The 16376-nt window shown below is 24.9% G+C and overlaps 1 protein-coding gene and 1 long non-coding RNA gene across 2 annotated transcripts in view; both read right to left on the bottom strand.

The window, feature by feature from the left end:
• Positions 1-4709: 4709 nt before the first annotated feature.
• LOC136091743 (small ribosomal subunit protein uS17-like) lies at positions 4710-12557 on the bottom strand. Its single transcript, XM_065819452.1, has 2 exons — positions 12408-12557; positions 4710-5034 (listed from the first exon to the last, which is right to left on the bottom strand). The coding sequence occupies exons 1-2, from the start codon at positions 12504-12506 to the stop codon at positions 4840-4842; spliced, it is 294 nt and encodes a 97-aa protein (XP_065675524.1). The 5' UTR covers positions 12507-12557; the 3' UTR covers positions 4710-4839.
• A 2331-nt stretch (positions 12558-14888) lies between these two features.
• LOC136072147 (uncharacterized) overlaps positions 14889-16376 on the bottom strand; it is a 1578-nt gene continuing 90 nt past the window's right edge. Inside the window, exon 2 of the long non-coding RNA XR_010644405.1 lies at positions 14889-15315. This is a non-coding gene — a long non-coding RNA (uncharacterized LOC136072147). The remainder of the gene's footprint in view (positions 15316-16376) is intronic.

Here is a 16376-nt window from a genome sequence, read left to right as displayed (position 1 = left end):
TAAAAGTTAAAAAAAAACTGCTAAAGGTATGTAAAATGACACCTTATTTTAGGTTTTGATTTGATAAATTTTGTCCGGAATTTGAAGCTGGGGTAATTTAGTGCTGCAAAAGATTTATTTAAAATATCATAAGAGTTACATTAATAAAAATAAACATTAACTAAAACAATGTAACTTAACTCTTAAAGTTGTCAACTTTAAAAACTTGAAACTATCATATAACAATTACAATAAAACATAAACAAGAGTTGAAATTTTCAAATTTATAAATAAAATAAAAAACTTCAGTATGTAACATTTAAACTTTTTAAATAACCTCTTTTAAAGAAATCATTAGTAACTCTTATTTGAAAATTTTAACAAATACTTCTGAATATTTAAAACTTATTTCTTTTCAAAACAGTTAAAAGGAGCAATGTGTTATTAAAAATTAGGTTAGGTTTTAACTCAGTTATTAATGTATTATATTTTTATATAGTTATTAATGTATTATATAAATTTTTTCCTGTATATATTTATAAATTTATTAAGCGGCAGCAATTTGTACTAACATTGTATTTAAAGTTCTATTTATGTATTACAATTTATTAGAATTTCAACAACAACAAAATAATTATTTATTAATGTCAAATGTCAAATCAAAAGGTCAAATAAAAAAATAAAAATAAAAAAAGTCAAATAATTATTTAACAGTTTTCAGGTAATGAAAATTGAAATATTAGGTAACTACCAAACTATTATTTAAAACCTATTTTCATTAAAAAAATTGTTTATACAAATTAGTTACAAAAAAAAAGTCAAACATTTAAATACTAAATATAACTTAACAAGTTATACTTATTTTTACTTATACTATAAACATAAACACATGCACACAGGTATTATATAAATGCGGTATGAATTATCAGTGATGACATCATCCTTAAAGCTGTAGGGGCTTCAGTACATTCTTTAACTGAAAATACGAGTTAGAGAATTGACAACTGTTAAATCATAACAACAAATTGAAGAAATGCTCACCATGTGTAATTAACCATAAAGTATGAAAGTTATGAAGTTATAAAACAGTCAGGTTATGTGATGGCATGATAAAATAGTAACACTCAATCATTCAAGCTAAAATACAAAACTTACAGAAATACTAACAAAATTTTGAGAAATACTTATAAAATTTGGCAACAAGGTGGTTTTTTTTAAAATCCAAACTTTTTAAATTAAAAATATACCAAATGTGGAAACATTGTATATTGCTTGTCATTTTTCATGTTTGGTTTTCTTTTAAATCTGATGTTTATTCATGTCTCAGATGGCATCACTCATTCTAAATTTTATGTTAATTAAACAGCTCTGTTGCTAAACAGAGCTATTTTTAGTCTGACACTAAAGTATCTGTTTCAAAATTTAATATTTTTTATTAAATTGAAAAATGTATGAGTATAAATACATGAGAGAATTCAAAAACAATGATGTTGAAGACAAAAAAATAAGTAAAAGGTTTTGAATATGAATGAACAGTTACAGTGAAAGAATGAAACTTCACCTGATATTGTGTTTTGCTAGGTAAAATAAACAAGTGCAGCCATAGTAGTTATGCAGCTATTGTGCAGCCATGGTAGTAATGCAACTATACAACAATGTGACCGAGGATCAAACTTGGCAGCTGGAACAAATCCAACAGCATAGGGCAGGTTGAGGTCAATACTTTGGTACACTCAAAATAGTTTATCAAAGTTTTCATCTATGTTTACTTTCAGTTGCAGACTTTAATGCTTTAATGAATTGGCATTGGTATATGTGGTATATTGATACATTGGCATTGGTATATGGTATGTTATCGGTTGAACACGATAAAATTCAGCACCTTTTAATCGTTAATTACTCAAAAACTACTTGACAAGTTTTTTTAATTTTTTTGCACATGGAAGCTAATGTATTGTTGTTTGATTGTAGTGGTAATAAGTATTGGTTATCATTGTTATCGGATTAAAATGAGTAAACAAATATTAAATCGAAAAAAAGTTTTGGAAATTTTTCGTCAAAATCCTTCATTGTCACAAGATGCATTTCAAAATTACGCACAAGATGCATTTCAAAATTACAAAGTTTCTCGATCATCAGTTGGATTTATTTTGCAGCGATATAAACAGACTCAATATATTGAAAGAGAAACTGGAAGTGGAAAGAAGAAAGGATTTAAAGATAAACATAAACCAAAATCAATCATTCACTCCATAAAGGCAAATCCATGTCAGTTGCAGAGAGATCTTGCGAGAAAATATAAATGCAACCAAGCTTTGATAGGAAAAGTACTTAAATCTCAAGAATATAAAGCATATCATAAAAGAAAACTCCAAAGTGATCCATTGATGGAGAAATTAAAGCAATTCGTCATTCAAAAAAGCTATATAAACTTTAAAACAGGGAAAACTTGGGCATAACTGAAGACAATGAAACCTATTGCAAAAAGGACTTTTCACAATTGCCAGGGCAGCAATATTTCTATGTCGAAAAGAAATCTTATTGAAAAGCAAGAAATTAGCTACAAATAAAAAAGATTTAAAGAGAAAAATGGATAGCCACCTCAAAAAAAACTTAAAGCAAGATCCAGCAGATGATGTCAAGTACTAGCAAAGATATTCGGTTTCTATCTAAGCGCCAGATAAAAAATGTCAAAAATTATTCCAATAAATAAATAATTCAATTAGTTTTATTGTGTCAAAAAATTAAAAAAATCTTTTAAGTAGTTTTTGAATAATTAACAATTAAAGGGTGCTGAATTTCATTGTATTCGACCGATACATATAAATCTTTGTCCAGTGTTTAAATATTGATATGACTTTATTATGCTTACTTAAATTTTTATAATGCCATCTTTAATCTAAACACTTTTATCTAAAAAAAGAAAAAGAATAAGAAAAAATTTACCATAATGCATTTTTTTAAACAGGTAGATACATGCTGATCAAAATTAAAATATCAGTAAATGTACACACACTAAAGCCCCAGCCTATAGCTATTTCAGAATGATATTATCAGCAGCCCTCGAATTAGGACCTTAATCTGTTAAGGGCCGGCATTAGGTGGGCAAAAAAAATTTCCGACCCTATTTCCTTGGGCTGTGTCAGTTGGGTTATGATTTTTTCAACTTTTGTCACAGTTTTATATGGCCGTAGTTTAAAAACCTGAGAAGTTGACAGTTAATATTAAAATTTTATAGTATTATCAAATATAGTTAAAAAATACCCCCGCCCACACACAATTAAGCTATGTTATCAAAATTATTGTGTTGTTTTTATGACTATTGTTGAAGTATTTGATTTTAAATAAGATATAAAGCATAAAACACACATAAGCAAAGCTATTTTTTGTGCTTGTGTAATATGTTGCTCTGAACTGAAATATTAAACAAATACAGAAAATAGTTAGTACTTATGCATTTTGTGTCTTAATCATAATTATGCATTTTTTGCATTTAAATGTCTTTTCAATTAATTTTAAATTTAATACAGTAAATTTTTAAAGAAAAGTATTTTTATAAAAATAATATCAAAACATAGAATATTACTAACATAAATTATCCATGCATTTTAGATTTTTCTAATATGTCAAATAAATATAGCAAAACTGTTGTTGACAAATATTCAAGAGCATGGACAAAAAATTTAGTTTCATTTAAAAAATGTATATCATCAAGAATTGGTTACCTTTTTTTTGAAAAACCATTAGATTCATTTATTAGAATGCTAAAAAAAAATTTTTATTATTGGACGTTATAACTACCTGGCATCAATTAGAAAGAACAGAAAAGAAAGAGTAAAGTTAGTTGCTGTCAAAATTTGTAAAATATGGAACAAACTCAACTTTCCATAAATTCTTCATTCTTCATTCATTCAAATCTTCATTCTTCCAACTGATTTTTAAAAAAACCAGTTGGAAGAAAAATTGAAAAAGTTATAGAAAAACATGACAAGTATCTTAAAAAGGAAAAAACTTTGATTAAGCAAATAATTAATTGATAATTAATTGTATGACCATATGCTAGATGCATTGACTGAACTTAAGTGTACAGCTGCTTTAAAGTGCTTTATGAAACACTGGAGCAAAGTAGATATTGCACTTCATATTCCAAGGACAAACATTATTGCTGAACGTGGCGTTAAATTGATGAAGATCTCCTTAAAAATTCAAAAAAATGGGAATATGCAAATGTGAAATTTATTAGAAAGAATGACCTGTTTTAGCATCTAACTTGCAGTTTTAGCATCTAACTCACATCTAATTAACTTGTTCTAGCATTTAACTCACTTGCAGAAAATATTTACTTTTATTGATCCACTTAGGTGATATGTAGTTTTTAAATACTAAATATAATTTACAGTTTTTTTTTCAAAATTTATTTTTCTGGCTGTTTATAAATGTGTGAGAAATAAGCTTTACATGTCCTCATGTAATGTATATGAAAAATCATATTATTCACTGGGGGAGGAGGAGGGGGGTATTTTTCCAACTAAACAATAAATAAACCAGCTTTTTATCAATTACTCATCATTTCTCAGGTTATAGAAGTATGGCCACAACAGATTCAAAAAATGTCATAACCCTACTGTATCAGTGATGTTTAATGCTGAATAAAGTCACCTGCAAGTTAAGGCACACTATACTAATATATTTTGAACACTTTTAATTAAAAAAACATAAACACGCTGTAATTTAAAATACTATTCAATTTATTATTTTCAGTTCAGTCAAGAAAATCTACAGGATGGATATCAAAAAATCTTCATGACGGATATCAAAAAATCTTTAGGATGGATATTCATTAGTTTTATTTTAAGAAAACTACGATTGTAAAAACTTTTGACCAACTTGAGTAGAAGATTCCATTTGAGTCTGAGGCATTCTCTCTACAATGTCTAGAATTGTGTACCTTTTCTTTTTGCTTAATTTACGAGTTTCTTTAATTAACACCATATCACCCTCTTTGCACAGGCTGTGCTCATCATGAGCTAAGTAAACTTTTTTTGTATTCCAGTACTAAAAGAAAATGTATCAACAATATTAAATATAACAATATATTAAAAAATAAGATTTCATTTTTTAGATTTTATAGATAGTGGTCTATTTATTGAAAAATCTAACTTTTTAATCAAAAAAACTATGAAAAATTTTGTGTGAGAAAATGCATTTTCTGCATTTGATGATACTTCTCTGGCATCTGATCTATCTAGCATCTGATCTGCATCTAGCATCTAGCATCTGATAGATGATACTTCTCTGCATTTTCTGAGAAAATGCAGAGAAGTATCATCTATCAGATTACCAACTAAGCTGAAAACGAATCTGACTACTAAAGAGCTAAGGGTAGTGGTAAAAAACCGGTAATCATGACCAAAACCAACACAAAGCAACTAAAAGGGATGTTTGACCATAAGGGCATCGTTTTGCAATGCCAAGTAGCTCACCAACTTCAATGCAGTCATCAATACATCCAACATTCAAAAACATAAGAGAAGAAACTGCTCATCTGTCTTTGTTTATCAGAGCAGGTAATCCAAACCCTTTCTTCCTCCCAAGCAGCATGGCAACCAGCAGGTTTACTTAAGCAATTATATTCAAAAGATATTAATGTCATTTATTGCAGAGCATCATTAAGGTAATGCCAATATATTTTGGCGTGACCTAGCATTGGTGTATTACGCAAAATCCACCAGTTCCTACCATGAGGCCGAAAAGGATTTGTCGAAAAACAAGATAATGCCCCAAATGTTCCAGAATTGCGCCCAATCAAAAGTTTCTGGAGCATTCTAAATAGCAAGGTCTATGCAAACAATTAGCAATTAGTAAACATGTTTGACAACATGACTTAATTGAAGATCAATATGACTTAATTGAAGATCAATAAAACTTTTTACAATAAAGAATGTGATGCTCTAATTGAATCTTTTTAGTTTTTTGAGGGAGTAACACCTCCTCAATTTTAATATATATATATATATATATATATATATATATATATATATATATATATATATATATATATATATATATATATATATATGTATATGTATATGTATATGTATATGTATATGTATATGTATATGTATATGTATATGTATATATATATATATATATATATATATATATATATATATATATATATATATATATATATATATATATATATATATATATATATATATACAATAATCATTTTCAAGTATAAAACTGCTAAATACAAAAATTATTTAATATATAGAGAAAACAAACATTATTTTAATTTTTATTTTATAATAATTAAGTCTTAGGTAGGCCATGAAGATGAGATGTTTGAGTACCTATAGGTGGAATATCAAAATATTATGTTATGGTCAAAATCTCATGTTTATGGTCTACTTAAGACTAATAAACTTTTTGACTCAATAACCTTAATTTTTGACCTATAGTTTCTTCAATTGGTTCTTATAACTACAAACTTGCACAATTTCTTGGTAATCTTCTCAAACCATACATAAACACCGAATTGTCCCCAAAAGATTTTTTCACATTTGTTTAGGATTTAAATAAGGTAAGCACTTCAAATAAATATATGGTGTCGTTGGATGTTGAAAATTTATTTACAAATATACCAATACAAGAAACTTTAGAATTAGCTGTGAAATTTATTATTGATAACAATCCTAATTTTAAAATTAATAAAAAATAACTCTATGAATTATTCATATTTTCCACCTCAAAAAATCATTTTTTATTTAATAACAAATATAATGAACAATACAATGGTATAGTTATGGTGTCCCTTTTCACTCCTAATTTATTTATGAATCATATGGAAAAATTAAGTTTAATAAACTACACAGATAAGAAACCCTGCGTTTTATCGCAGGTATGTTAATGATATTTTTCTTTTATTTGAAAACGAGAGAGATTCTTTAAAAAATTTTAATTATATGAATCATCAACACAAAAATATTAAACTACCATGGAAAAAGAAGTAAATCAACAATTAGTTTTTTTAGACATTCTAATTGACAACAAATATAACTTAACTACCAACATATTTAGAAAAAAGACTTTCTCAGGTCTATTAACAAATTACTTAGGTTTTACTGATATTTTATACAAAATTGGAATGATAAAACCTTAATAGACAGGATTTATAAAACTAATAACAAATAGTCTACATTCTGATTTAGTTAAACTTAAACATATTCTCCAAAAAAAACCTCTACTCGATTAAACTAATTGATTGCGTTTTAAAAACCTACCTAAACAGACTATATAAAAAAGAAAATGAAATTGTTGATTCCTCAAAAATAAATTACTTTAAAATACCGTATATTGGTAAAATGTCAAAACAATTTCAAAACAAAATAAATGATTTATGCAAAAAACATTGTAAAACTCTTAATATTAAATTGGCATTTAAAGGATGAGCCTTTAAAATTAATACATATTTTTCAACCAAAGATAAAACTCCTCAACTGCCAGGATAGCTCAGTTGAGCCGGGATAGCTCAGTTGGTTAAAGCGCTGCTAAAAGTTCGGATTGATTATTGACCGTAGCAGCAGGATTGCAGGTTCAAATCCCGACTCCGCCTACTCAGCATATGAGTAGTACTTCGGTACGAAGGGAACTCGTCTCGATTAGCTCTGCTATTACAATGTTTCCTTCTCTAGTAAATAAATAGATAATCTAGTCGAATAAATGAAAATTATCGCATCGTATCAACATCTATGCTTAAATGTCATATAAAAATTTGTGTGCAAAAGCTGTAATGCTTGTTACGTGGGTCAAACCACTTAATATTTGAGTAAAAGAATTGAGGAACATTTAAAATTACAAAAAACTTCTCATATAAATCAACATATTTATTCAAAAACGAGTTGCTTTAATGTAACCAAACAAAGACTCTTTTTCAGTATTAGACTACGCCCAAACTTCACATCATTTAAAAATCAAAGAAGCATTACACATTACGTCGGAAAAACCTAATCTTAATAAACAGGTTTTTAATTACACGCTATCACTCCAGCTCTAATCAATGATTTCTATTACTCTATGTCTTATGTATTACAATTATCTACATTTTCCATTATTCAATGACATAATTTTCACACCTTTCATGTTTTTTGTTGTTTTACTAACGAATAATTTAAATTAATGTTTGTTTTCACTATATATTAAATAGTTTTTGTATTTAACAGTTTTATACTTGAAAATGATTATTGTATAATCAAAATATGTTGTTGAAACTGAAAAAAATTGTTTAATTTATTTTATATATACATATATATATAATAAAAATTGTTTAATTAATTTTATATATACATATATATATATATACATATATATATATATATATATATTTATATATATATATGTGTGTATATATATATATATATATATGTGTGTGTGTATATATATATATATATATATATATATATATATATATATATAAATATATATATATATATACATATATATACATGTATATATATATATATATATATATATATATATATATATATATATATATATATATATATATATATATATATGTATATATATATATATATACAACCCTCGGAATCAGGGTCGGCATTTGAAATTTTCGGCTTTGATAAAACCCAAAAGTGTTTGAGGTCAGCAAAAAATTGACAACCTTGTTTCTATCTTTTATGGTAAGACTTATGTATCAAATTTTTTTTGTCGACCTGCTGCTGACCTCTAAAATATTGAGGTCAGCAAATTATTGCCGACCTCATTTTTCTTAATTCCGAGGGTTGTATATATATATATATATATATATATATATATATATATATATATATATATATATATATATATATATATATATATATATATATATAAATATATATGTATATATATATATAAATATATATGTATATATATATATATATAAATATATATGTATATATATATATATATATAAATATATATATATATATGTATATATATATATATATATATATATATGTATATATATATATATATATATGTATATATATATATATATATATACACACACATATATATATATATATACATATATCTATATAAATATATATACATATATATATATATATATCAGGCCTTGTTAAGAAGCGCTACGCAGCTCGCATTTTGCTTGCGAAAAGGCGATTTGCCTATGCGTTCAGCAGTTTTGCGCTACGCAAAAACTTATATCTTTTAGAATATTTAAATTATCTTTTGATTACCGTTAACGTGACGTTTATTCAGAAGAAATAAAGTCGTAAGTAAAAGCATTTAACCGCAATTGTAAAATAATAGATTTTTTTGTTAAAGAAACAGTTTGTTTCATAATTTTTTTTTTGCTATTAAAAATTAGTTTAAAAAAAAAGTGTTTTAAGTTTTATCTTAAGGAATTAAATATATAAATTCCTTTTAAATATAAAAATTATTTTTAGTCATAATAAGTTTAAAAAATGCACGATTTATTTTGATGTAAATATTTTATTAATAAGATATTATGTTTATTGTTAATTCAATAACGTAAAGTTTTAATGACGTTCATTTAATTTACGAAAATAAATTATGATCACGAATATGTTATCGGTAACTGATAAATAACAAAAAAAAACTTTATTGTTTAAAAACATTAAAAAGAGTTCACAAATTAAATAAGAAAAAATGTATTAACAGTTAATAAAATAACCAAAAACCAAATATAAAATCATAAGAAAATAAACAAATATTTTACGTTTCATGAAAAAAATATTTTTTTCAAAATAAAATTTAGTTCATATTTGAAAAAAATAATAGAAATGATTTTTTTAATAAGAACTTAGATTTTATTTGTAACTTTTGTTATAGTGAGAAAAAAACAAACTGTTTGTATGATTTTTAACGCGTTAATAAAATAACTTTAATTACAATGCGGTACTTGAAAAGACGCTAGTGACGCAATATAACTTCTAACGATGCAAAATATATTTGCTGAGTTGAGTTACTTAGAAATGCGCTACGCGTTTTCGCTACGCAGCGAAATCTCGTAACAAGGCCTGATATATGTATATATATATATATATATATATATATATATATATATATATATATATATATATATATACACACACACATATATATATACATATATCTATATATATACATATATATATATATATATATATATATATATATATATATATATATATATATATATATATATATATATATATATATATATATATATATATATATATATATATATATATATATATAGATATTTATATATGTAAGTGGTGTACAGTTGCTGTCGTCTGATGGCAAATACCAGCTGAATCTTTTCAAGGGCTACCAAAAATTTTATTTTGATGCAATTTTTTTTTTATGTTGATTCACCTCCCAACGCTGAGAAGGCCACTACAGACAAGGAGGCTACTTAATTGTGGTTATAACCCTCTCTCAACTCTATAACTCTGAAACACGAACCCAGACAAACAAGGCCGCTTGCAGGTACTACCACATCCCTGGTAGTACTTGCAAATTAAGTGCGGTACTACCAGGGACGTGGTGGGGATTGAACTTGGAACCTCTTGCTTATGAAGCGCTCTACCACTACACCACTACCGCATTTAAATAAATTTGTAATTGAGCCGCCAAAAACAGGCATCTCAATTTTTTTCTTAATATTTTTTTTTTTCTTAATTCAATAACTCTATAAGAAGAAAAAAATTTACATCCAAAGTTAAATTTTTTGTTTTGCGTTCTATAGAAGACAAATTTTTTCAGTTACATATTTTTGATAACTTTTTAACTAACGCAATAATGCGCTAACATTTGAAAGTTTATTTTAATAAAAAAATTTCTTATATTGAAACTTGGTCATAGAAATTTCTTAGTAATAAAATATAAGTGTATAACTTTAGCCTATTTATAGTCAAAAAAAAAAAAAAAAATTTTCTAAAATTTTCATTACAAGTTATATAAAATTCTTGTAGCTAAGTGATGAAGTCTAGCTAAGTCATTCTTAGTGAAAAAATAACTATTTCCTATGTATTTAAATTAAAGCAACTCACATTGTACTTAAAATAAATTAGTAAGCAATTATTCATACATTCCCTATTTGCAAGTCTCGGTGTTAAAGTTTGTTTTATACTTTTTTTAATTTATTAGAACAAAATAATATTGTTCGAGCGTTAAATTTAAAAAAAAATAAAATATTAGTTACATTAAGTTATTGTATTTATTTATTATGCTTAGAGAAAAATAAAAGCAATAAATTTGTAAATAAAATACCTTGACATACATTGGCCATGGCATTGCATTTTTAGCTGTTACTTATTTCTATTATAAATGATATAGATAAAATTTAAAATCATATATTTTCTGTAAATAATATTTACAAAAACATTAATGAATAATATTTGATAATGAAAGTAAAAAGTTTAAGTAGTTTGTTAAAATTTACTTTTAAACAACAAATAAATTTAAATAAAATTCTTTTGTCGCTCTTTTGTTTGCACTATTTATTTGAAAGTTCTTAAAAGTTAATCACTTATTCTGCTAAAATTTACTTAAAAAGAACAAATCAATTGGATTTTTGTAAACTTGTTTTGTCGCTTTCTCACTTTAAATTTTTTCAGCATTATTTTTTCTTAGTCATATTACAATAGACTTTTAAAAATAAAGAATAAGTTAATTTAATTTTGCGCACTTGATTTAGCATTAAAAAACCAAAACGAATTAAAAAATTTTCGAAGGGTGATAATAGCAAAGGTGATAATGATAGAACTATAATAATAATGATAAAAACCATTTTTGAATTTTGTTTTTTGATTTATATTCCTTAAAATTATAAGTATTCTTGTGAACTTCATTCATTATTATAAAGACTTAGTGTTAAAAAAATATATATTTGTAAAAGAAGCGCTTAAAGCAATTGGAAAACTAAAGCCACTCATGCCAAAGTGTGCTTTATCTAGAATTTTAATAACCAATATTATAAATTTTTTTTTATCAAAGTTTTTAATAATTATTTTGGTTTGCAAAAATATTTTCTAGTTAACCCATAGCATTATACTTAAAAATGACTTGACTGTACAAAAAAAAAGGTTAATGCAAAATTAAAAAAAAAAAAAGGGGGACAGACAACTCAAAACATTGTCAAGTGACTGACATTAGCTAAATTTTTAATCTCAGTTGCTCGGCAGGCGACCGACCAAAATAAATCCAACTGTACACCACTGTGTGTATATATATATATATATATATATATATATATATATATATATATATATATATATATATATATATATATATATATATATATATATATATATATATATATATATATACACACAAAATTAGCTGCATAGCTGTTTTTTGACCCCCCTACACTGCATTTAGGGTAACAAAAGACCTACCTGTAAAATCACAGGATGGAGTTTGAGACTTGTTACACAAACCTTGACTGTTTTTATCATCTTTGTACCAACAACCTGGCCAAGAAACACTGATGACATTTTTTAAACTGTAGAAACCAAAACTTAAATAAATTAAAATTTTAATTAATTTAAAGAAATTCAATTCTCAAAAAATATTTTGAAAAACCATCTTCAATATAAGCATAAATATCTCGATAAAAAAAAAATATCATATGAGTAGTTAAAGAAATGCACTTGTATAACATTTTATTTTAAGACAGTTTAAACAAAGTTTCCTTAATGGTGATGTATATAAGTCATAATAGTATAAGTATAAATATATTTGATATAATCACAAACTTTACAGTGACTTTCCACAGAGTTGTATTTGTTACTGCTTATTTTCACACACTGTGTCTACCTCAAAATAAATCAGTTAATAAAAAAAATTTTTAGAATAATAATAAACAACAAAAAAACTAAAAATTAAAAACAGTATAAAATAATACTAAAAATAATATTTAAAAACTTTTTAATTAAAAAGAACAAAAACTTTCCGATCAATAAAGTTCCATATTTATGGATTTTTCTATTATTTTGATGTTTTTTGCTTAAGTGACTTAATCAAGTTAAATCATCAATGTTAGCTAAATTTTTCCATTATTTTAATGTTTTTTTGCTTAAGTAACTTATTCAATTCAAATCATCAATGTTAATCAAGTTAAATCATCAAGGTTAATCATGTTAAATCATCAATGTTTATCAAGTTTTTTTTTTTTTTGTTATTTTTTTTTTTTTTTTTTGTTATTCAACCCCTCAAGGCCAAGAAGGCCACTACAGATGAGGAGGCTATTTATTAGTGGTTATAACCCTCTCTCAACTCTATAACTCCGAAACACCAACCTTGACGAACAAGGCTGCTGCATGGCGAAACAAGTTAAGCGCGGTACTACCAGGGACATGGTGGGGATCGAACTCGGAACCTCTCACTTATGAAGCGAGCACTTTACCACTACACCACTACACCATTACCGCAAGCTAAATCATCAATGTAAATCAAGTTAAATCATTAAGGTTAATTAAGTTGAACCATCAATGTTAATTAAGTCAAATAATCAGCTAAATTAAATCAGGTAGCATAGAAACAAATACAGCAATGTGAAAAATACTAGAATCAACAACTTAATAAAACATAAAAAATAGTTTGATGTGAAATTATTTTAAAATTCTTTATATTGTTTAAGTCAAACATTTCATTGATGCAAATATTGGTTCAACTAAATCTTCAACAAATTACATTATTTAGTAACGTAAACTAATTGATGACAAAATCAACAAGACTTTGCCAGTTTGTTTATGGTGTGAAGTTATCAGCATGTTGATTTTCATTATATTTCGAATTGAATTTATATATGGTGAATTTCTAGCCCATGGAAGATATGGAATTTATTTTTAAATAAAGGCTGTAACTGACTTGGTCATATGACAGAGGCTGAAAATTGTTCCCACTCATGAAAAAAAGGTTGGATATAAGAAAATACATGCAACAAAATAATGCTGTTCAACTTGATTCACTTCTAGTACCATATAAATGTTAGCATTGCATGGCCTGCAATAGATAGTTTTTTAATTATTCACCAGTGACTTTATTGCTTGATTCAAAAGAAAAAAACCTGACAAGATTTACACAAAATTAAGTAACCTTATATTATTAACCTTATATTATCTCAGCTACTTGCTAGTCAATTTTTTTTGGCACCATATAAAAATAGAATGGCATATGTTATTATAAATAAACTTTTAACTGAAAGCGAAGCATTTTAAAATCAAGTTTAAATTTACATTAGATTTTTTCTAATCTATAAATATATATATATACATATATATATATACATATATATATATATATATATATATATATATATATATATATATATATATATATATATATATATATATATATATATATATATATATGTATATATATATATATATATGTATATATATATATATATATATATATATATATAAATATATAAAATATATATATATATATATACATATATATATATATACATATATATACATATGTATATATATGCATATATATAAATATATATATATATATATACACACATATATATATATATATATAGACTTTTCAAGTTTGAAATGAGCAAGTAAATACTCACCTCCCCCCTCCCCCTATGACAGACTATAATACCCCCCCCATCAATAATCCCCCACCTCAACTTTATTTGAGTATGATATTATTAAATGACATTACATGATGATATAAGTTTGCAAATACATGTTTGCAGTTAAATTTTATTGTATTTTATGGCATAAATATTTTTAGGGGTCAAATAAAGCCCTAATAAACCCACTAGATGATGCAATGGTAGTACATTCAAACAAACAAAAAATAGAAATAAAATAAAAAAAAGAAATAGGTCTATTTTTGAAAGAATAATAAGTAAATGCTGGCAATTCAACTTTATTTAAAAAAATATAAAGTTAAAAAAAAATTAATTTTATAATAAATCATTTTTTCTCAAGGTTATTGTTATTACTATTCCTTCTGTTTGTATTGTTCAGGAACTTTGTAACACATCAGGTCAATAGTATTTGAGTCTTTTAATAATACATTGTCTTGTAACTTTGTTTTTTCTGTTATTTTCAATTTATAAACATTGTCTGATGTACGACATGCTTGCAATACATTTTCTAACAAAAATTCACTTGTTTCTTTAGCATTAACAATTAAATCTTCTACTTTCTGAGGCTCCACATTTTTATTTGCCAAAAATGATTCTTTAATTTTAATCCGTGATTGATGCAGGGCTTGCGTATCTTCTGCAAAAACTTGCAAACATGTTCTTTGTAATAATCGATAAGCACCAAAAACCTAAATAATTTTTTTTAATGAAATCTAACAAATTCTAATGTTATTTAATAATATATTATCAACATTACTAATATTATATCATCTATTTCAACATGTACCTATGTTGTGGTGACAATAGATTTTCTTTGTAGGATTTTTTAAAAATATACTTTTAAATAATTAAAACAAATATAAAAAGTTTATTTTAATAAAAAAAATTTCTTATATTAAAACTTAGTCATAGAAATTTCTTAGTAATAAAATATAATTGTATAACTTTAGCCTATTTATAGGCAAAAAAAAAAAAAAAAAATTTTCTAAAATTTTCATTATAAGTTATATAAAATTCTTGTAGCTAAGTGATGAAGTCTAGCTAAGTCATTCTTAGTGAAAAAATAACTATTCCCTATGTATTTAAATTAAAGCAACTCGAATTGTACTTAAAATAAATTAGTAAGCAATTAATCATACATTCCCTACATATTAAACTCTATTGTTATATTAGCAGAATACACAAGAAAAGGATATATAGAAAGGAAAGTCTCATAGAAGGAGAAAACACATGGGGAATCCTCACCGAAAGAGAGGATAAGTGACATTAAAAAATATATATATAATTTTGATGTTAATAGATGACATGAACATCAAAAATTTAAGACTTTGGTCATCTGTCATAGATAATAGACTTTTAAGGTTTTAAAATGTTCTATTTTTTTTTTTTCAAGTTTTTTTAAGTGTCAAAAAGTCACAATTTTTATTGCATTATAATTATTCATTGTCAAAATAAAATTTAATTGTCAAAAAACTACATTATTCCTTTTTGTTTTGTAATTATTTTTTTATAAAGTAAATTTTTTATACCCCCACCCCTCTTTCTCTCTCATTCTTATAACTCAGAAACAAACTTTGAAAAGCAAGTCTGCTGAACTGAGAAATAATGTTGTGTGTACTTATATAATATAAAATACCTATATAACAAAAATAAAATTCTCTTTATTATATCAGTGAATAACAGATATAATAAAAGTAAAATGTTTAAGAAAAACTTGATCAATTTGTTGTATATAAACAAAATAAGAAAT

The sequence above is a fragment of the Hydra vulgaris genome, chromosome 15 (assembly GCF_038396675.1).
Source record: "Hydra vulgaris chromosome 15, alternate assembly HydraT2T_AEP".
NCBI classification, from domain to species: domain Eukaryota; kingdom Metazoa; phylum Cnidaria; class Hydrozoa; order Anthoathecata; family Hydridae; genus Hydra; species Hydra vulgaris.
Note: the sequence above shows the minus strand (reverse complement) of the source record. Positions and strands in the feature narration are given on the sequence as shown.